General features: G+C 36.1%; 1 protein-coding gene across 1 annotated transcript; it reads right to left on the reverse strand.

The window, feature by feature from the left end:
* Positions 1-3,952: 3,952 nt before the first annotated feature.
* LOC101139500 (taste receptor type 2 member 30) lies at positions 3,953-15,997 on the reverse strand. Its single transcript, XM_063694580.1, is given in 2 exon segments — positions 3,953-9,075; positions 9,078-15,997. Coding segments are annotated over 2 exon segments (927 nt in total). The 5' UTR covers positions 9,982-15,997; the 3' UTR covers positions 3,953-9,052.
* Between the last annotated feature and the right edge of the window lie 5,965 nt (positions 15,998-21,962).

Below are 21,962 nucleotides of genomic sequence, written 5' to 3' on the forward strand. Positions count from 1 at the left end.
TATAGTTCATCAACCACAGCTATGTCATTGTATTCCATGAATTAATTTTCACTTTGCTTATGTTGTAGAAATGGGGCTCTGTGCCTTTGAACTCCATCATTACCTACATGAAATAGAGAAGATGTGGGGGAGGGCTTACTTATTTGATTTGTTTAGCCCTAAAATCCTCTCTTTAGAAATAGGAGCTTGATCATGAAATGGTTTATTTATTTTTCTTATTAAGCAATTTTATTTATACTAAAATCAAAATCTTTTTATACTGTTCCTTGGATTAGTTTAATATCATCTATAATTGTTTTCTTCAGCAATGTATTTTAAACTGCACTACACTTAACTTTCTAAATCTAAATGTATTCAACTTGACTTGAACTTTGCTGTTTACTAACGTAAATTTCCCACAATGATATCTCTTAGAACTTATGTAAACGTTGTCCAAATTATGTATGTAAATATTTCAAAAATAAATCATTTAATAAGATAGATGTAAATGTAGATGATGATAATAATGATGATAATGTCAGCTAAAAGGGAGAATGTTATTTGATAAATGTGATTTGGGTCTTTTCAATGTACTAGAGTTAAGGGTAGTGGGAGAACACTATTATTCTTTCTCATGGATTTAAGATTTTTTTTTTTTTGACATGCAGTTTCGCTCTTGTCACCCAGGCTGCAGTGCAATGGCGCAATATTGGCTCACTGCAGCCTCTGCCTCCCTGGTTCAATTGATTATCCTGCCTCAGCCTCCCAAGTAGCTGGGATTACAGGTGCCCGCCATCACGCCCAGCTAATTTTTGTATTTTTAGAAGAGATGGGTTTTCACTATATTGGCCAGGCCAGTCTGGAAATCCTGACCTCAGGTGATCCACCAGCCTCGGTCTCCCAGAGCGCTGGGATTACAGGCATGAGCCACCATGCCCGGCACAATTCTTGTATTATTCTCAGCATCAGGCCTAGACAAATACCCTCACATAATATTTCGTCAAGAATAATACAAAACCGACACATTTCCAATGATTTACTTGCTATGTTTTTTCTTTTACCACATTCTAAAAATTACAGTAAAATTGACCTCCAGCAAAGAATACTCTCTTGTTGGCTGTTTAATTTTGTTCCACTTTCCTATGAACTTACACAAATACTCTTTGCAATTATAGAGTGAATAAGCTTCATTTCATCTTTTAATAGCATCATTAACAAGTTAAATTCTCTCTACTGATTATTTACATTCTCAGCTACTGTCACAAAATCTGGGTGATTTTATTATAGCAGTCCAAGTAGTTATACTACATATGTTTTATGCCTTAACAAAATTATCTTTCTACTAATTCTCCTGTAATATTCAAAAAATTTGTAGTATCAAAATATTTTTCCTCACACATGTGTACATATGCATGGTATTATAATCTCTGAATGGCAAAAATATGTGTATAATTATTTCATTTAGCGATAAATTTAGAAAATTGTCCTGTATATTTAATATCTATATTACTATAATATATTGGAAATTCACTAATTTCTGCCACTTTGAAATGCTGTGATCATAAATATCTAAATTGGAAATAAGAAAAAAAGGTGTCTAGCAAAATACAGATGTGCAAAATCTGATGTTTCAAAATAAGAATAACATTAAGAGTGTGGAGGTAGACTTCCTGTTTATCTCTTCCTTTTTAAAATTAATTTAAAGTTTAAAATTTTATCTTGGATTTCTTACTATCATAATGCTCTATTCTTCTTCATTCAGCAAAAATTCTAATTACCATGGTGTCTACAAGAATGTTTTTTCAGCCTATTTTATATTCATTCATTTATTATATGATTCTGCTTTTTAAATATTTTCATTACTATGAAACATAACATATATATAAATTAATAAAGCCTGAATGTACAGTATAGAAAAAAATTATAGCATTAAGGGTCATGTTACCACATCTTGGTCATGAAGTAGAATTTACCAGCAATCCAGACACTCCCCATATACGCCTTCTTGTTGATATCATTTCCCTTTTGTTTCCTCCGTTCCTACTATGCCAGTTGTTACAATAATCACTCTTGGGTCTCACTTTAGAATTTCGACAACAATGTAATAAATTGCAATTCATTAAAAATATAGTTTTGTAAACTTTATATAAATGTAATTATATGGAATCATGTCTCCATCTTAATATCTCTCATATCTATGTAGTGCAAATTTGTTCATTTTCCTTTTTATTAACATTCTTTATAAATGTCTCTCTAGTTGGTTCATTTTGATTGCTGTATAGTATTCTATTGTATGAGTATGCAATAATTTATTTATCCATTTTATCACCCATTGACATTTGAGACACTTGTCAACTTTAGCAATTAAAACTCAGTGATATGCATGTGTGTGTATATGTATTCTGATAAGAGTGCAATAGTGGGTCTTCAGATGTGATCCATCATCTTAATCAGATAATGCCATACTCAAAGTAATTGCACTGATTTACAACTCTAGGATTACAATCCTAGAGTGTAATTGTACTAGACATATTTCCTTTAACCAAACATTATGTCAAATGACTTTGGGAAAATATGATTAGTTAACAGTATACTGTAAGGCAAATTTTAGCATTGTTTAACAACTCATTAAAAGGACTCAAAGAAAATAATATATTGAAATATCAAAATAGTCTATAAGCCTAATGAAGGTGCCCATGGGAAAATACGAATTCTACCATTACTGTTATGGAAAATAATGATGAGTAGTAAACATACCATGTCCGAATTTTTTAAGGCAGGCCTAATACCAATGGACAAGTTTCCCTTTAAGGTCCTGACCTTAATTTCTATGTGCTTCTGATTTCTGACTGTGCAATAACGTTCTTGTTCCTTTTAAATTCTCTGGCTAATGTCAAACAGGAAAGCACTGGGGAATGCTATTGAATGAGTTCAACGCTGTCTTAATGGAAAAGAGGATAATTTCCAAAACAGCTCAAATTAACTCCTATTCAAATACTATATGCTTGTTATAAGATAAAATTTTTCATACTGATGTTGACGTGAAAGCTGAATTCTCATTTGCTAGCATGCAAATCAAGTCATACACTTAATCATCATTTTGCAATTTTTTCCTTGTTTAATGTCTCCATAATTTGCGTTCAGCAATGTGAGTTGTTAGGGAAATTTTCCAACCTAATACATAAATCATACATTGGATGCCTACACTGTTATATGTAGCTTGGTCAAAACTAGAATCATGACCACTGTTGAATCATTTTTTCAATGCCAGATTTATGGAGAGTGAATCCCAACTTTTCTACCAAAAGTGTCCAAGGTTTTCTTGGGAAGCCCAGGAAGGCCAATATTCCTTGAAAACTGGTTACTGCTAACTAATAATTTTGTACAACTTATTGTTAACAAGCTCATTAACACAAACACATCCACACACACACACATACACACCCCTCATGGTTTGGAAAAATTACTGTCCTATAACTTCTAAAATGAAAATTAATTTTCTTACTCGGGCTTTTCAGCCCATATTCAATGTTTATCAAACTTAATCTCTAAGGCTTAGGCCTTTAACTAAGTTATTCTCTTGAGAATACTTAAATATTAGTTATTTAATTAAAATACTCAACTATTTTGGCCAGACACGGTGGCTCACGCCTGTAATCCCAGCATTTTGGGAGGCCGAGGCGGGCTGATCACGAGGTCAGGAGATCGAGACCATCCTGGCTAACATGGTGAAACCCCGTCTCTACTAAAAATACAAAACCAAAATTGGCCGGGCATGGTGGCGGGCGCCTGTAGTCCCAGCTACTCAGGGAGGCTGAGGCCAGAGAATGGTGTGAACCCAGGAGGCGGAGCTTGCAGTGAGCCGAGATGGCGCCACTGCACTCTAGCCTGGGCACAGAGCGAGACTCCGTCTCAAAAAAAAAAAAAAAAAAAGAAAAAGAAAAACCTCAACAATTGTATAACTATTCCTTGGGCACTAAAAAAACATGTTTTCCATAGAAGAATTTACACTTCTCTGTGTATGAATATTCACTTTTACTTTTCTCTATTTTTGATTACTTATTGATTTATGATGAATAGATGTTAAAATCAGTCTCCAATCCTGGATTTTGTTTCTTTTCAGTTTTTATAGCATAACTGTTTCTAAGAGGGGATCTTGGAGTCAGACTGCCAGGACAGGAAACCATATTCCCTGCTTGGTATAGCTATGCTCTGAGACTCCATTTTCCAACTACTCCTGCCTCAGTATAAAAGCGGGCGCAGTGGCTCATGGCTGTAATCCCACCACTTTGGGAGGCCAAGGCAGGTGGATCACCTGAGGTCAGGAGTGCAAATCCAGCATGGCCAACATGGTGAAACCCTGTCTCCACTAAAAATATAAAAATTAGCCAGGTGGTGGTGGCACGCACCTATAATCCCAGCCACTCGGTGACTGCAGCAGGAGAATCATTTGAACCCAGAAGGCGGAGGTTATAGTTAGTCGAGATCACGCCACTGCACTCTAGCCTGAGAGACAGAGCGAGACTCCGTCTCAAAATAACAACAAAAAGGAGATGATAATAAAACTTTCTTTGGTTAGTTTTGTTAGGAGTTAATATACTATTTCTGTAACTACTTTCAATTTTACCTGTTTGCTATAAGCAGGAACCAAAGATTGTTAATTATTGATTTGATCCTGTTTTTCTTGATATTTGACACCAGTGAGAACTTCCACCTTTTTTTTTGTTCTGAGACAGCATCTCCCTCTGTTACCCAAGCTGGAGTACAGTGGCAGGATCATAGCCCACTGCAGCCTGGAACTCCTGGGCTCAAGCAATCCTCCTGCCTCAGCTTCTCAGGTATTTGGAACTATAGGCATGTACCACCATGCCAGGTAATTTTTTAAATTTTTTGTAGAGATGGAGTTTCCATATGATGCACAGGGAACTCCTGCTCTCAAGGGATCTTCACACCTTCGCCTCCCAAAGTACTAGGACTACAGGCATGAGCCATCACATCCAGCCTGCAGTGGGAGTTTTGAAGGTCAGATGCTACCTAGAGCTTCGGCTCATGTCCATCCCAAGGTGGATCTAATCAGTTTGTAGTTATTACCTGTTCCTGAATTGAAATGGATACGTATGGCAGCTGGCAGGACTCTCACATTCTTCGTGAACTGTAGAGTAAGGAACATTATTATAGCAGGACCAAGGGAAAGCCTCTGAAATTCTCCTCTACTGGCAACAAAATATATAAAATATAATCGCATTCCCTAAGGAATGGAACCGGTCACTGTCATGACAAAACACCTGAAAGTTACAGGGGATGGTAGTCCTTTCCATAACCCGATTCACTTAACCTATGTGGCCTCTACCAAAACCAGATGGGTTATAGAATGAATGCAGACTACCATAAACTTAAATCAACACTCACAAATGCTTTCCAGGATGTGCTATCTTCACTGAGCAGAGCAGAGCTTCTGGTACTTTTTATGGGGCGGGTGATTTGGTGAATGGTTCTTAATCTACACCCATTATGAGGGAAAATCAAAACAATTTGCCTTGTAAGAATAATAGCACTGCTTCACTGTTGTATGTCAGGGCTATGTCACTTCTGTTCTCAGTTTAATTTACATTTTTTAAAACATCCTGCCAGTTTAATGTATTGATAATATTACAGACCGGGCCCTGTGGCATATGACTGTAATCCCAGCACTTTAGGAGGCCGACACAGGCAGATCACTTGAGCCCAGGAGTTTGAGACCAGCCTGGGTAACACGGTGACATCCCAGCCCTACAAAAAATACCAGAATTAGCCAGGCGTGGTGTTGTGCCCCTGCAGTCCCAGCTGCCAGCAATGCTGAAGTGGGAGAATCACTTGTGCCCAGAAGGTTGACGCTGCAATGAGCTGTGATCCTGCCACTGCATTCCAGCCTCAGGGACAGAACGAGACCCTGTCTCAAAATAATACCAATAATAATATATTAGTTGGTACAATAATCAGGAAATGGCAAGTTTCTTAAGTATAGTAAAATATTATAACATTGAGCAGAAGTAAAATACCAGAAGAAAATAGATAAATCAGAGAAGATTCAGGGACCGACAACATAGGTGATGTTTTAAGGTTTTCAGTGTCCCTAGTCCACATGCTGAGACAATCTTTTTTACAGTAAACGGCATTTTGCTCTCTCTATATATTTCCTATCACTACAAAAGAGACACTATGTTTTGGGGGCCTACTGGGATTTTGGAGACAACATATTCCACATTTGAGAATATTGCTCTGACTCACGAACGATGTTTCTAAAGGCTACTGGTCTCAAATGGAGCCCAGAACTAAAGAGGGCTCTACAGAAGATATAGGCTCTGGTCCAAGCCGCTCTGGCCACTGTGCCAGATGATCCAGCGGAATTCAAAGCTGCTAGAGGCATGCATAGTGGGCATTATAGGACTCTCTGCACGTCTCTGACAAGCCTGTAGGAGAAGGGAGAGCAAATCCCTATGGAATTAGTGTAAGACCATTCCCTCTTCAGCAGAGGGAATGCTGAAGTATACTCTGTCTGAAAAGCCAAACAGCAAGTGCAGAACATTAATCCAAGCACAGAGTCCCTCTAAGCACAAGCCCCTATAAGCACAAAACCCTGTACAACTGTGCAAGTCATAGGCTCATAAAGCCAGCCATGACTGGAGGGTATGAGCATGTCTCAGTGGCACAAGGAGTGGTGGTATTGGACACAAACATGTGCTTTCTCAGATTCCCTTCACTATCTCCTGTTCCCCTGGTCAGCACCTTGCCTGATCCAGATCATCCTTCCATTTGGGACTTGAATGCATCACCACACTGTGGGCATGAGGTCTGACTTTCATGACCACCACCAAGGGACTGGATGATGTAAGACAGAACAACAGAGATGGTAGTTCTAACTCAGGGAAACCCTGCCCAAGGGGAAACAGAAGACTACGACAGCTGAGCAGATACATTCTCCCTCCTCTCTCTCTTCCATGGACTAATGCCAGCTGTGGTTTCCCTTTGTAGCCCTTCTGGAAAAGTTCTGGGAGTCAAGTGCATGCATCTGATGACCACCATGCTGTCTCTCTCACCTCACTGTGAAGTGGCTGCCAGCAGAGTCATACCAGACATCACCACACATTGTTTCACATCGGTTCTTGTCTCAATTTCCACATGTCCCTGCCATTTTTGTCTTGAATTGGCCTCCCATATAAATGTCATCACTTTAATATCAGGTATTACGTTAAAAACATTTTAGTAAAGTAGCTGGTTACTAACTCAATTTTTTGAAATGCCATTTTTATATGATAATCAACTAGAAAATATCATAATACAAATATATAATTCACAATAGAAAAAAATACTTATGCAAATAGACCAAAGTCTTTTACATGCTTTTTTAAAATATTGTAATAGTGGCATCTAATTTTGATGTTCTACCTTGTCTCCAATTCAGACACCTGATACAGCTGCATCAAGACTATATTATTGTGATATTTCCCCTAAAATTGTGGAATAGCCAAACTTTTCCTCTGAGGAAGGATTCTGCTTGGATAAGCCTGTAATCTTAACCTGAGACCAGAACAGGGGAACTCATGCAACTGCAGATTTTGTGATGAGTTTCCTTTTCATTGGTTTACCACATCACCTTACCCATTTTATCCACCCATTTATTTGTTCATTAAAATATCATTTTTGACCATCTATTCTTTGTGCTGCGTTCTAGGTCCTGGGAGTCAACAGAAAGCCTGACAGACACGATCTCTTCTTTTATGGTTCTTACATTGTACTGAGGAAGATACATGATTCTAAAAAATACATGAATCAGGTGTGGGGATGATTTATCTTAAGGTCTGAACAACATTGTTAAAATTTCATAACACCAAGAATTAATACAGTCATACAGAATTTAGCTGTAAACAAGACTGTACATTTCCTTCTTATAATAGAACTTCCTATTAATGAATATGTCAAGACAATTCCATTTAATCATTGACAACAAAATTACACTAGGACAAATCCCATAATTAATACATAGATTTCATAGATACTATTTTAACACTTACAAAAAGTTTCACTGAATTATTTTCCATAATTTTTATACTATTTTCACATTGACAGATTTTTTTTAGAAAACGGAAGATTGGAGTTCTCTTATCTGAAGTTTAGAAGGAATTTTAAAAATGGAAGATAAGGATATAATTAGCAATTCAGGGGCTTAGAAGTGCTTTATAAAAAATACCAAAATAATTTACATCAGAGCTCAATTTCAAAAAAAGTTTTTCTTTAATTGAAAAGCTGGAAGAAATGACTTTTCTAACTGCATATGGAGGCTGATAATAGCAATCAAGATCATGATCATGATTTTTCATCCCTCTCATAGCAGAGATTTTTTCCTAAGCTATTCACATACTTGTATTAAATCTAATATTCCTCAGTACTGTTTATGGTACATATACATGAAATTTACTCTACGTATACTTGTCACTCAAATTTTATTTTGTTCATTGTTTTGTAACAATAATTCTGATTGCTTTTTACTAAACATAAAATAGGAATTCATAATGGAATAAAACCCTGAAGATACATCCTCATTGGTGATTAAGAATTGAATGACCTTATTATCAGAAAGTTATAGGTTAAAACAACAGATTATAAGCACACTGTGGTATATTTGTGTCATTCAAATAACAATAGAAAAGAGCAATATTTTTCCTGAGATAAGCTGTTAGTTCTTATTATAAATAGATATAAATTCTGCAAATGAAATATAAAATACATGTATGAAATAAACATGGCTTCATAATTCTGAGGAATTTTTGTCATATTGTCTATAATTTGGCAGTTTTTGTCAAAAAACAATAAAAAGCATGTTATTGTCAACGTTCTTCAGTTTTTCATACACACACACACACATCTATATATATATACTTTTCTAGACTAACTTTAGGTAAAAGACTTTTCTAGGTATACATTTGGAAATTATTCATATACATATATTACAGAAAACCCAGTAAGAAATATAAAATGTTTCATACACCACCAGTTTGTTTTCTGCTAGAAGACACACAATGCCCCTCTTGTGAATCTATGGAGACGAAGGCTTCTGTCTTTCACCCAGTACCTCACATGCCACAAAACTGAAAGAAAAATCTGCTTTAGCTTCTTGTTTCCCAAAATCAGGATGAATGGGTGGGTTGAAGGATAGCTGAATATAATAGCTTGGCAGAACATGAAGACAGGTTGCTTTTCCAGCCTCCCAAAATTACAAACTGATATGATCATGGACAGAAAGTAAATGGCACATAACAGGAGAAAGGAGGTCACAGTTTGCAAAGCTTTTATGTGGACCTTGGTGCTGGGATCTTGAGATCCTTTGCCATGGAGCTGCATCTTCTTGAGATGTTTACACAGAGAACAGATTAACAGCAGAAAAGATATCAGTGTCAGAGTGAGGGGTACAAAGTTTGCTAGCATGGTTAGAGTCATATTTGAATGGTACATTGCACTCCTCAATTTGATCTTCCAAGTCATGTTTCCTTCATATTCTTTTGTCCATATAGTCTCATCCATGTTTATCACAAAAAGATGACAAACCAAAAATAGCAAAGGCCCCAACAGTATCACCAGAACAACACTCTTAACTCTCCTCTTTATGCGAAGAAAAATAAGGTTGGAGAAATTGGCAATCTTGAGCAAATAAAACATGCTGAGGCTAGTAGCAAGCCAGCTGCTGAAATGGTTGGTTACTGCCCAGACATTATAAGCAGTAACTCTTACTTCTACACTATAAAAAGCTGGATTCAACTGAGTTGCATACCAATGTAGTAATAACACCCAGAGCAAACCAACTCTGGAGACCGCCAGAGCAGTGAGAATTTGGTCAACAAAGGAGATCTTTTGTCTCTTGACCCACTCAATGGAATTTACCAATGCTATGAAGCCATTAGCAAAATTTCCAATCACAAATATAACCACTATTAGAATGGAAAAAATGATGGGCAGAAAAGTTATCATGTCTGAACAGACAAAAAGAAATTTTGTAAATGCTGGTGTAATATCACTGGTTGTGATTGCTTGAATATCCTGACCTTAAATTGTATATGCACCTGATTTGTGTATGTGCTGTGACATTCTTTTTACTTTTAATTGTTGTGACCAGTGTCATGTCAGAAATCACCATGGCATGCTAATGGATAAGTTCAATGCTCTCTTTATGGAAAACATTCTTATTTTCAAAACAATTCAAATTAACTGACTCATTCACCGTCTGTTCTTGTTATAGGCTGGAAATATTCATACTGAAATTGACATGAAACCTGAATTCTCATTTGCTAATATGCAAACAAGGACATGTTCACTTCCAGTGTTTGCAATTTTTCCTTGTGTAACCTCTCCATCATTTGTCTTTAGCGACTTCAGTTGCTTGGGAAGTTTTATAACCCGATATGTAGATCGTATAGTAAATGTCTAAAATCTTAAAGGGAGCTTGATCATAACTAAGATCATCACCAATATGGACTTTTTTAAATGCCAGATTTAAATACACAGAATCCAAACTTCTTTTATCAAAAGTATCTAAGATTTACTTGAGAACCACAGGCAGGCCAATACTCCATAAGATCTGGTTGCTGCTAATACTTTTGTGTAACTTCATTATTCACAAGCTCATAAATACACAAACACATACATGTGCACACCACTTATGAATGGAACGAATTATTTTCTCATAATTTCCAAAATAAAAAATCAGTTTCCAGGAGGTTGTCCAGGTGAAATTAGTCCTATTTTCCCACTCAAGGTTTTCAGCCCACGAATAATGTTTATTTATCAAACATATCTCTAATTCTTAGGCCTTTGGTAAAGTTTCTCTCAAGTCTAATATTTAAATATTTGTTATTTAATTAAAATGTTCAGCAATTTTATAAGTATTCGTGAGTACCAGACCCTTTGATATATAATCTTGCAGTATCCTCCCATCACACGAAGACTGACTACCTTTCCCCTGAACTTGGAGTTCAATCATTTAACTTACGTTGATGAACAGAAAATTAATACACTTTGCATAGAAATTTGAGATGGCTTCCATACTGGGTGTTCTTCCTCTTTCCATTTACTATGAGAATATCACCTGGCTAGTACACTGTTCCCAGAAGGAGAATCAGAAACTAATGAAGGCAGATTGCCCCCCACCTGATCCAGACTAAATTGGCCAAACTCTAACGACCTCCAAGATGCAGAATTTGGCCCATCTCAAGTCACCAGAGCCATCCAACAAACCCATTTAGAAAAACAAAATCCAAAGCCATGTGATATATAAATATCTAATGTAGTTTTGAAGGGTTTCTCTTGCAGAAAAACATAACTGATAAAAGAACTCTGCTAAACCAAGAGTGTGGGAAATATGTACAACCTTGTTGTGTCAGGAATTCAGGAGCCAAAAGAAAAAATAGATGGGGAATGGCAAAGATTTGTTCCTGTGAGGTGGATAACTAAGGCTAGAAGAAATCCTCTGGAAAAATCTGGGGTGGCAAATAACATCATCTCAAATTTCCTCATGTTGCAACTCAATAAGAAAGTTCTTACTTCAACTCTGTTAGAGTTGTATAAGAATGTATACCAATAGTTTATTTTTCCCCTCAGTATATAATGAGACGAGTAATAATAATTTCTATGAGACGTTTCTCCTAATTAAAACTTTTTATGTTAAAATTATAATGCACACTTAGAAATCAACCAAAACAAAAATGGGAAATACCGCAGTGTATCATAAACATTCAAGTAACCATTATGTGGAGCAAGGCAAGGAACACTGAAAACAGCCTAGGTCCACCTCCATGCCACTTTCCAAGTCCCTAAACCCTTCTTCACATCTCCTGAGATAAGCAATATCCATAATTTATATTGATTATTTCCTTAATTTTCTTCATACTTTACCAACTAGGTATGCAACCCTAAACTCCATCGCTTGGTCTGGCCTGCTTTGAACTCTGTGTAGGTGCAATCCTACATGTTCTTGTTGTTTGTGGCTTCTTGGACTCAACATTATGTTTCTGAAATTTAGTCACATAGTTGCAAGTACATGTGGTTTTTTTTCACTTCTGTATATTGTTCCATTGCATGGAATTAATGTAATGATTCACCCATCCTTAATGTACATTTGGTCAGCTTCTTTTTTGAAGTTATGAATAATTCTACTAGAGAATTCTTTCATATATCATTTGATGCAATTCCTCCGTATATACACCTTTGGGTAAAATTACAGGGTCATTGTTCAAAATCTCCTCATAGACATAGAAAAGTTCAAAAACTACTTCAAGTAAATTTACTCCTGTCACCTTTACCTCCAGTCTATCTTTTGCCATTTGCATATGTCTTATCAATTATATAATCACCCTCAAGAAATTATTATTTTATACAGTAAACATTCATTTACAATTATGCACATATTTACCACTTTCATTAATTTGTATTCCTTCTTGCATATTCAACTTAATATTTTCAATAAGTCTCTTTATTGGCCAGGCAGGGTGGCTCACACCCATAATCCCAACATTTTGTAAGGCTGGGGCAGGAGCACCCAGGAGTTCAAGACCAGCCTGTTGCAATACACCGAAACTCCCTCTACAATAAATGAAAATGTTAGCCAGGCATAGTGAAGCTACTCACAAGCTCTTTAAAAAGGAGTTTTTATAAATTTTTAGTATACCTGACATGAAAATGGTCACAATTTTCTTCTTTTTGTAATACTAAGGTCACAGAAGAGATTAAAATCATGGTCTAGGCATTCTCCTGCAACTTGGAAGAAACCGGAAATTGATTTGATGTGAGTAGCTTTTTTTGGATAGTAGCTTGTCTGTTGCTGGGTCATCACCACAAACTCACCTTATAGGGAAACTCAGTGAGCAGCACTGGATCTGAAAATGTCATTACAGTTAATAAAATATAGTATCTCAACCGCAGCTCCACCATTCTATTCCACGATTTAAATTTTACTCTGTTTTTATAAGCAGAAATCAAGGCTTCATTTATAACAATCTTTAAACGATCAAAGAGTAAAACAGTACTTACAAGTTTATCAAACATTGAAGAACTTTTATTCCCATGGAAACAAAACTGAATCTGATGCTTCTATGGAATTCCACCATTTAATCCCTATCCGTGAATATAGTTTTGGTTATAGAACTATAACCTTCAAACTCCATCATCACTCACTCAAGTGTGACAGAAGATCTGAGGTCTTACCTCTGTTTGACAATCTGGTCCTAAAACCCTCTCTTTAGAAATATAAGCTTGCTCATAAAATGTGCTATTTGCTTTGTCTTTCTTATTAGGGAGGTTTAGTTCCATTAAAATCTAAATTGTTTCCATAGTGATCATAGTGAAAAGAGGATTAGTTTAAGTTCATCCATAAATAATTATTTGCTTAAGCAATGTATTGTAAAATAAACTACACTTAATTTCTAAATCTAAGTGTATTGAGCTTGACTTAAACTTTGCTGTTTACTCCTGTAACTTTCCAATAATTATGATCTTTTTAAAATTACTTATTTTCCAAATTATGTGTTTAAATATTTCAAAAATAAATCATTTAATGAGATAGACGTGGATATAGATAATGATGATAATGATGATGGCAGGTAAAAGGGAGAATGCTATTTGATAAATGTGATTTCAGTCTTGTTTTTTAAGTACTAGACTTCAACGTAATGAGAGAACAATATTATTATTCTTCATGGCCTCATGATTCTTATATTATTCTCAGCATCAGGCCTAGGCAAATACCCTCACGTGGTATTTCATCAAGAATAATGTAAAACCAATGTATTTTCAATGATTTATTTGCTTTTTTTATTTTATTACACTTTAAAAATTCATAGCAAAAGTGATCTCCAACAATTAGGATTCTATTTTGGGGTTTTTTATGCAGTTTTCAATATGAAAATAGACAAATACTCTATGCAATATACAGCATATCAATTTTATTCCGTCTTTTAATAGCATCATTAGCAAGCCAAATTCTTGTAAATGCTTTTTCACATTCTTAGCTATGGTGACTAAATCTGTTATCTTACTCTAGCAGTCAAAGTAGCATTATATATGCACAAACATACTCAAAGATCATGCTAAATATGTTTTACACCTTAACAAATTTGCCTATGATTTTTCTTCTCTAATGCAGAACCAAAAAAAATATAGTAACAAAATATATAACCCAAAATGCAGGTGTACACATGAATAGTATTGTGAAATTAGAATGCTAACAATATGAATATACATATTTCATTTAGAGACACATTTTAGGATAATAGGTCTATATATGTAATATCCATCTTACTATAGTTTATTGGAAATTCATGACTTTCTGACACTGAAATGTGAATTATGAATAATTAAATTGGAAATAAGAATAAAGGTGTCAAGCAATCATAAATATTCAAATTTTGATGTTTCAAATTCATATTAGCAATAAGAAGGTGGATTTACAGTTCTTGCTTATCTTCTTTTTTAATTAATTTAAGAAAACTTTTGGGCCAGGTGTGGTGGCTCATAACTGTAATCCCAGCATTTTAGGAGGCTGAGGCAGGTGGATTCCCTGAGCACAGGAGTTCAAGACCAGCTTGGGCAACATGGCAAAATCCCATCTCTACCAAAAACAGAAAAAATTAGCAGGGCGTGGTGGTGCACGCCTGTTGTCCTAGCTACTCTGGAGGCTGAACTGAGAGAATCACTTCAGCCCGGGTGGCAGAGGTTGCACTGAGCTGCAATTGCACTTGTGCACTCCAGCCTGGACAACAGAGCAAGACCCTGTCTCAAAATAAAAAAAGAAAAGTTTTAAATTTTAACTTGGATTTCTTAGTACCATAATGCTCTATTCTCCTTTATTCAGCAAAAACTCTAATTACAATGGTATCTATGAGAATATGCTGTATCACCCTGATTTTATACGTAGAAATGTACTTTATGTTTTTGCTTTTTTAACATTTTTTTATTGGGGAATCTAACATACAGAGAGTAATAAAACCTAAAAACAGTAAGAAAAAATTATAACATTAACATTAATGTTACCAAACCTTGGTCAGAAAATAGAATTTGCCAGCAATCCAGATACTCCCAATATATGTCTTCTTGTTGATATTTCCCTTTTATTTCCTCCCTCCTGATTGTCCCAATTGTTATGATGATCATTCATATATTTCACTGTAGTTTTATCACCAATGTAACAAATTACAATGTATTAAAAATTCTTTTTTCCAAACTTTACGTAAAAGATTATTTTAAATGTATTTTTCCATCTTGATAATTCCTTTCACATCTGTGAGTATTATTATCTATGTAGCTCAAATTTGTTCATTTTCTTTGTTGTATTATCCTGTTGTAAACATGTCAGTCTTCTTTGTTAATTTTGATCACTGTATAGTATTCCATTGTATAAGTATGCCATAATTTGTTTATCCATTTGGAGGACTGACAGACATTCCAAGTACTTCTCAACTTTAGCTATTGAAACTCAGTGATACGCATGTGCATGTATATGTATTCGGATAAGAGTGTAAATACTGGGTTTAGGATGTGATCCTTCATCTTAATCAGATAATGCCGTACTCAGCCAAAATGATGGTACAGATTTATCATCCTAGGAGTAGAACATGAAAATTCCCATTGTGTCATATCCTTTCCAAAATAAGTAACGTAAGAGTAATATTTACAGTTTTGTATTTATATAACATATTATTAAACAATAGTTTCCAAGTTCTTTCCTATTCTAATTTAGAATGTATTTTTACTTCAATAAATTTCATTCTATGATAGTTATTTCATATACATTTATTAATAATGCCTTATATATATACATATTTATTTATATTTCATTATAAATTTGTCTAACCTTTTTTTCTTCAAGTTTCAAATACTCTTTTCTTATAAGCAAGTGTAATTATATTGGAGATACTTCCTTTAATCAGTCATTATGCCAAAGGACTTTGAAAAAATATAATTGTTAACAGCATACTGTAAGGGAAATTTCAGGATTGTTTAACAACTCCTAAAAGGACTCAAAGACAAAAATGTTGAAATATAAAAATAGACTACAAGCTTAATGTAGGTGTCCACGGGAAAAATAAATATATCACTGCTGTTATTGAAAAAATGATTGGTAGTAAATTTATCATGTCTGAATGTTTTAAAAAGTAGGCCTAATATCACTGGTCAAGATTCCCTTTAAGGTCCTGACCTTAACTTCTATGTGCAACTGATTCCTGAATGTGCAGTAATGTTCTTGTTCCTTTTAAATTCTGTGACCAATGTCAAACAGGAAAGCATCTCCATATGCTAATGGATGAAATCAATGCTGTCTTTATGGAAAACATGATAATTTCCAAAACAGCTCAAATTAACTCCTATTCAAACACAACATCCTTGCTGTAAGGTAAAATTTTCCATATTGATGTTGAAGTGAAAGCTGAATTCTCATCTACTAGCATGCCAAGGAAGAGTTTTTTAATTGTTCTGCAATTTTTTCCTTGTTTCACCTCTCCATAATTTGTGTTCAGCAACTTCAGTTGTTAGAGATATTTTACAACCCAATACATATATGACACATTGGTTGTATAGCCTGGTGAATGGAGCTTGAGGATAGCTAGGATCATCACTAAAGTAGATTTATTTTTTTTCAACGCCAGTAATATGTAGAGTGAATCCCAACTTTTCCTACCAAAAGCATTCAAGGTTTTCTTAGGAACCTCAAAAAGGCCAATAGTCCTTAAAACCTGGTTGCTACTAAGTAATACTTTTGTATAACTTATTGTTAACAAGCTCATTAATACAAACACACTCACACACATACACACATACTCACTCCTCATTAATACGAGGAATTATTGTCCTATAATTTCCAAAATGGAAAATTAATTTTAGGGAGATCATCCAGGTGGAAATAGCCCTATTTTCCCATTTGGGCTTTTTGACCCATTTTCAAAATTTATCAAACTTACCACTCATGCTTAGGCCTTTCACTAAGTTATTCTCTTGAGTCTAGTTAATACTTAAACGTTTATTGTTTAATTAAAATGCTCAGCAATTGTGTAACTATTGTGGGTCACTTGAAAAACACGTTTTCCATTGAAGAGTCTAGACTTCTTTCTATATGAATATTTGGTTTTGTTTTCCTCTGTTTAATTTATTTTTGATTACTTAATGGTTTAAGATGAATAGATGTTAAAATCAGTCTCCAATCTTGGATTTTATTTATTTTTCATTTTTACAGTATAATTGTTTCTAAGAGAGGATTTTGGAGTCAGACTGCCAAGACAGGAAGCCAGATTTTCTGCTTCATATAGGTATGCTCCAGACAGACCTCATTTTACAACTACTCTCTGCCTTGGTATAATCATCTGTAAAATACAGATGATAATAATATTCTCTTTGGATAGTCTTTATGAGGAGTTAATATACTATTTGTATAACTGCTTTCAATTTTACCTGTCTGGTACAGGCAGGAATCAAGGATTATTAATTTTTCATATGATCATGTGTTATTTGATACATAAAAGATACCAGTGAGAACTTCCTTGTTTTGGGTGGAGGGAGGGAGACAGGGTCTTGCTCTGTCACCCAGGCTGGAGTGCAGTGGCTTGATTACAGCTCACTGCAGTCTCAAACTTTTGGGCCCAAGTGGTCCTCCCACCTCACCTTCTGGAGTAGCTGGGACTACAGGCATGCACCAAAACATCCAGATAATTTTTTTTAATTTTTTTATAGAGACAAAGAGTCTCCCTATGTTGCCCAGTCTGGTCTTCAACTCATGTGCTCAAGTGGTCCCCTCATCTTGGCCTCCCAAAGTGCTTGGATACAGGCATGAACAACCACACCTGGCTGAGAACCTCCATTTTTGAGCAGAACACACAAGGTTAAGAAAGGCATGACATCCGTCTCCAACAACTAGGATAAAAGAAACAAAAGGCCAAAATTATATCTTCAATTCATCACAGAGTTGTACAAGCAACGATGACCAGCTGAACTGAAATTCAGCACAAGGAGAGTCTTTATAGGTGAAAAGTCAACTTATATATATTCAGTGCAATCCCTACCAAATCCCAGAAGACTTTTTTCACAGAAATTGGAAAACCACTCCTAAAATATATCTGGAAATGCCAAGTGACAAGATCACAAAAAGAAATTGTTAAAAAATAAGAAATTTGGAGGATTATACTTTCTGATTTCAAAGCTTACTTCGAAGCTGCCCTAATCAGGATTCTATAGAACTCACATTACAGTAGACAAAAAGAACAATGAAACACAACTTAGAGTCCAGAAACTAACACCAACACTCATGGTCAATTGCTTTCCAAAAAAGGTACTATTGCAATTCGAAAGGAATTAATCGTTTTTCTCAACAAACAATGCTGGGTAAAATTGAAGAAGACTACCTCAAGGAATTTAATAATCAATTTCCCTAAGGTCAAGGATAAAGAAAGGATTCTAAAGCAGCAAAAGAAACAAATAACGTACAATGGAGCTCCACTACATCTGGCAGCACACTTCTCAGTGGAAAAAGGCCAGGAGACAGTGGCATGACATATTAGAAGTGCTGAAGGAAAAAACTTTTAGCCCAGAATAGTGTTACTGGAGAAAATATTCTTCAAAATGAAAGAGAAAGACTTTTCCAAACCAACAAAAGCTGAGGGATTTCATCAACACCAGATCTGTCCTATAAGAAATGTTAAAGGGATTACTTCAATCAGAAAGAAAAGGGCATTAATGAGCAATATGTAATCACCTAAAGCTATAAAACTCACTGGTAATAGTAAGGAGACAGAAAAACACAGACTAGTATAACACTGTAAATGTGGTGTGTAAACCTCGCTAAAGTACAAAAATTAAATCATGAACTGACAAAAAAAAAATTAGTTCCCGCAACCTTTGAAGATATAGACAGCACAATGATATATAAATAGTGACACAAAAAGTTAAAAACTGAGAAGATGGTGTTAAGGTGTAGAGTCTTCATTTGTTTAGTTTTTGTGCTTGTTTGTTTGCTTATGCAAACAGTGCTAAGTTGCTATCAGCTTGAAATAATGGGTTACAAGATAGTATTTGCAAGCCTCATGGTAATCGCAAATCAAAAAACATAATACAATGGATACACACACACACACACACACACACACAAAGCAAGAAACTATATCATATCACCAGAGAAAATAACCTTCACTAAAGAAAGATAGGAAGGAAAGAAAGAAGAGCAGACCACAACATAACCAGAAAACAGATAACAAAATGGCAGAAGTAAGTCCTTACTACCAATAATAACATTGAATGTAAATGGACTAAACTCTCCCATCAAAAGGCATAGTCTAGCTAATCAGTTGCCTATAAGAAACACAATTCGCCTATACAGACATGCACAGATAGAAAATAAAGGGATGGAAAAAGACATTCCATGGCAATGGAAGCCAAAAAAAGAGGAATAGCTATACTAATATTAGACAAAATAGATTTCAAGACAAAAACTATGAAGCGACAAAGAAGGTCAACATATAAAGGGGTCAACTCATCGAAAGGATATAACAATTGTAAATATATATGCACTCAACACTGGAGCTCCCAGGTATATAAGTCAAATATGATTAGAGCAAATACTGTAATAGATGCAGATGACAACTTATTAGCAAGTCTACTGGCTCCAGGCTGGTACTGGGAGTTGTCTGCAAAGAGTCCTGTGATGTGAACAATTTATGGGACTCTCAGCCTTGGACACCAGTGCATGTTCCAGTTGAGGTGATGGAGGGTGCAATGGACTCCATGGGGGTCCTTAGCTTTGGTGGTTTAATGCTCTATTTTTGTGCTGGTTGGCCTCCTACCAGGAGGTGGTGCTTTCCAGAAACCATCAGCTGCAGTAGTGTGGTGAGGGACTGGCAGTGGGTGTGGCCCTAGATCTCCCAGAATTATATACCCTTTGTCTTCCACTACCAGGGTGGATAGGGAAGGACCATCAGGTGGGGGCAGGGCTAGGCATGTCTCAGCTCAGACTCTCCTTCTGTGGGTCTTGCTGTGGCTGCTGTGGGGGATGGGGATGAGATTCCCAGGTCACTGGAGTTGGGTACCTAGGAGGATTATGGCTGCCTCTACTGAGTCTTGCAGGTTGTCAGGAAAGTGGGGGAAAGCCAACAGTCACAGGTCTCACCCAGCTCCCATGCAAACTGAAGGGCTGGTCTCACTCCCACCATGCCCCTCCCAGCCGACAGCCCCGATTCTATTTCCAGGCAGAGGGCAAAATGGGCTTGAAAACTTGCCCAAGGCTATCTGCCTCCCAGCCATGAGAGAAAAGGGCTTTAGTTCTTCCCCAGCCTGTGAAGTCTGCATGCCCGATTCACATCCTCCCCCGAGTTCTGGCCAGGAGGCTTCTTGACCAGTTCAAATTGTTATAAAGTTCAGCTAGAGATTTCTTCTGCCTGGGGGGTTTTACCCCCTGCTCCTCTGGCCACCCTCCTGATGGAGTACTATGGTGCCAGGCAGGAATGGGCTGTTTGGGGACCCAGTGAGCTCCCAGGGCCTTCTGCCCTGCTTCCTCTACCCCTGCATTTCACTCAGCTCTCTAACTTGACTCAGCTCAAGGTAAAGCCAGAAACTTCTCCTGCAAACAGACCTTCAGTTCTCCAGTGGTGGTGTGTGTTCAGAAGAGGGTCTCCCTTTCCTACTCCTGCAGTTGGGGAAGTCACTGTATTTGGGTGTCTCCTGGGTCCTGCAGGAGCAGTCTGCTTCCTTCAGAGGATCTGTGGGTCTTCTTGGGATTACTGGTTTGTTCTTGCAGTGGATTTGTAGCTAAAATTCACAATACAAGCATCCACATGCTGGTCTGTCCAGAGCTGCAATCTAGTCCTGCCTCACATCCATCTGCCACAATCCCCTGAATCTCTGCAGTGTTTATTGTTCCATCCAAACCTACACATGTGCCTATACTTTTTTTGTTTTGTTTTTTGTTTTTGGTTTTCTTTGAAACGGAGTCTCGCCCCATTGCCCAGGTTGGAATACAGTGGCGCGATCTTGGGTCACTGCAACCTCTGCCTCTCAGGTTCAAGTGATTCTCCCTGCCTCAGCCTCCTATCTGGGATTACAGATACATAACAACATGCATGGCTAATTTTTGTATTTTCAGTAGAGATGGGATTTCACCATGTTGGCTAGGATGGTCTGAAACTCCTGACCTCAAATAATCTATCCTCCTTGGCCTCCCAAAGTGCTAGGATTACAGATGTGAGCCACCACACCCAGTCTACATGTTCTAAAAAATGAAATTGTTCCTCACTGATACATAATCCCTCAATATTAGAATTTCTCAAATTAAATTCCTGAAAATGTTAGAATTAAAAGGTATTTTCTAAAACAGAAAAGGATTTCACAGAAAAGGAAATTTGGGAAACTCCACATACAGCACTTCCTTTTACATACTAACAGAGTATAGAAAAAGCTTATGATTTAAAAACAAACAAAAAGGTTAAAGTCGCTTAAGCCAGCATTGCCTAAAATATTTAAAAATTAAGAACTTTTTTTTGTAACAACTATGAATATTCTGCTGAACTCTGAGAAATGCTGCTCTATGTCTCTTTTAATGACAAATGTGTGTTCTGCTATATTGAAGCATTATAATGTTTTTAAGCATAAAAAATGTTAAGGCTTTTATCTTAATGTTAACAAACTATACATAGCTCTATAACTGTTTTTGCATATCTGTAATCATTTTATGATTATTTTTAGAAATGTTTCAGAAATATGTAGTTATACATGCATATCAAAAAGTATGTGTACATAGATACATAGACATAAAGTGTATGTATTTTTATGCTAAATTCGCTTCGACTATATCCTACTATATGCTTCTACCAGTAGTGAAAGAGATTTTTCATGTTTCTGAGCTTTTTACTATCTGGATACCTTTTTAGTATTTTTATAATATATTTTACCAACAGATGTTCCTCACTCTGTGCGTCTTTACACAT

This window comes from Gorilla gorilla, chromosome 10 (genome assembly GCF_029281585.2).
Source record: "Gorilla gorilla gorilla isolate KB3781 chromosome 10, NHGRI_mGorGor1-v2.1_pri, whole genome shotgun sequence".
Taxonomy (NCBI): Eukaryota; Metazoa; Chordata; class Mammalia; order Primates; family Hominidae; genus Gorilla; species Gorilla gorilla.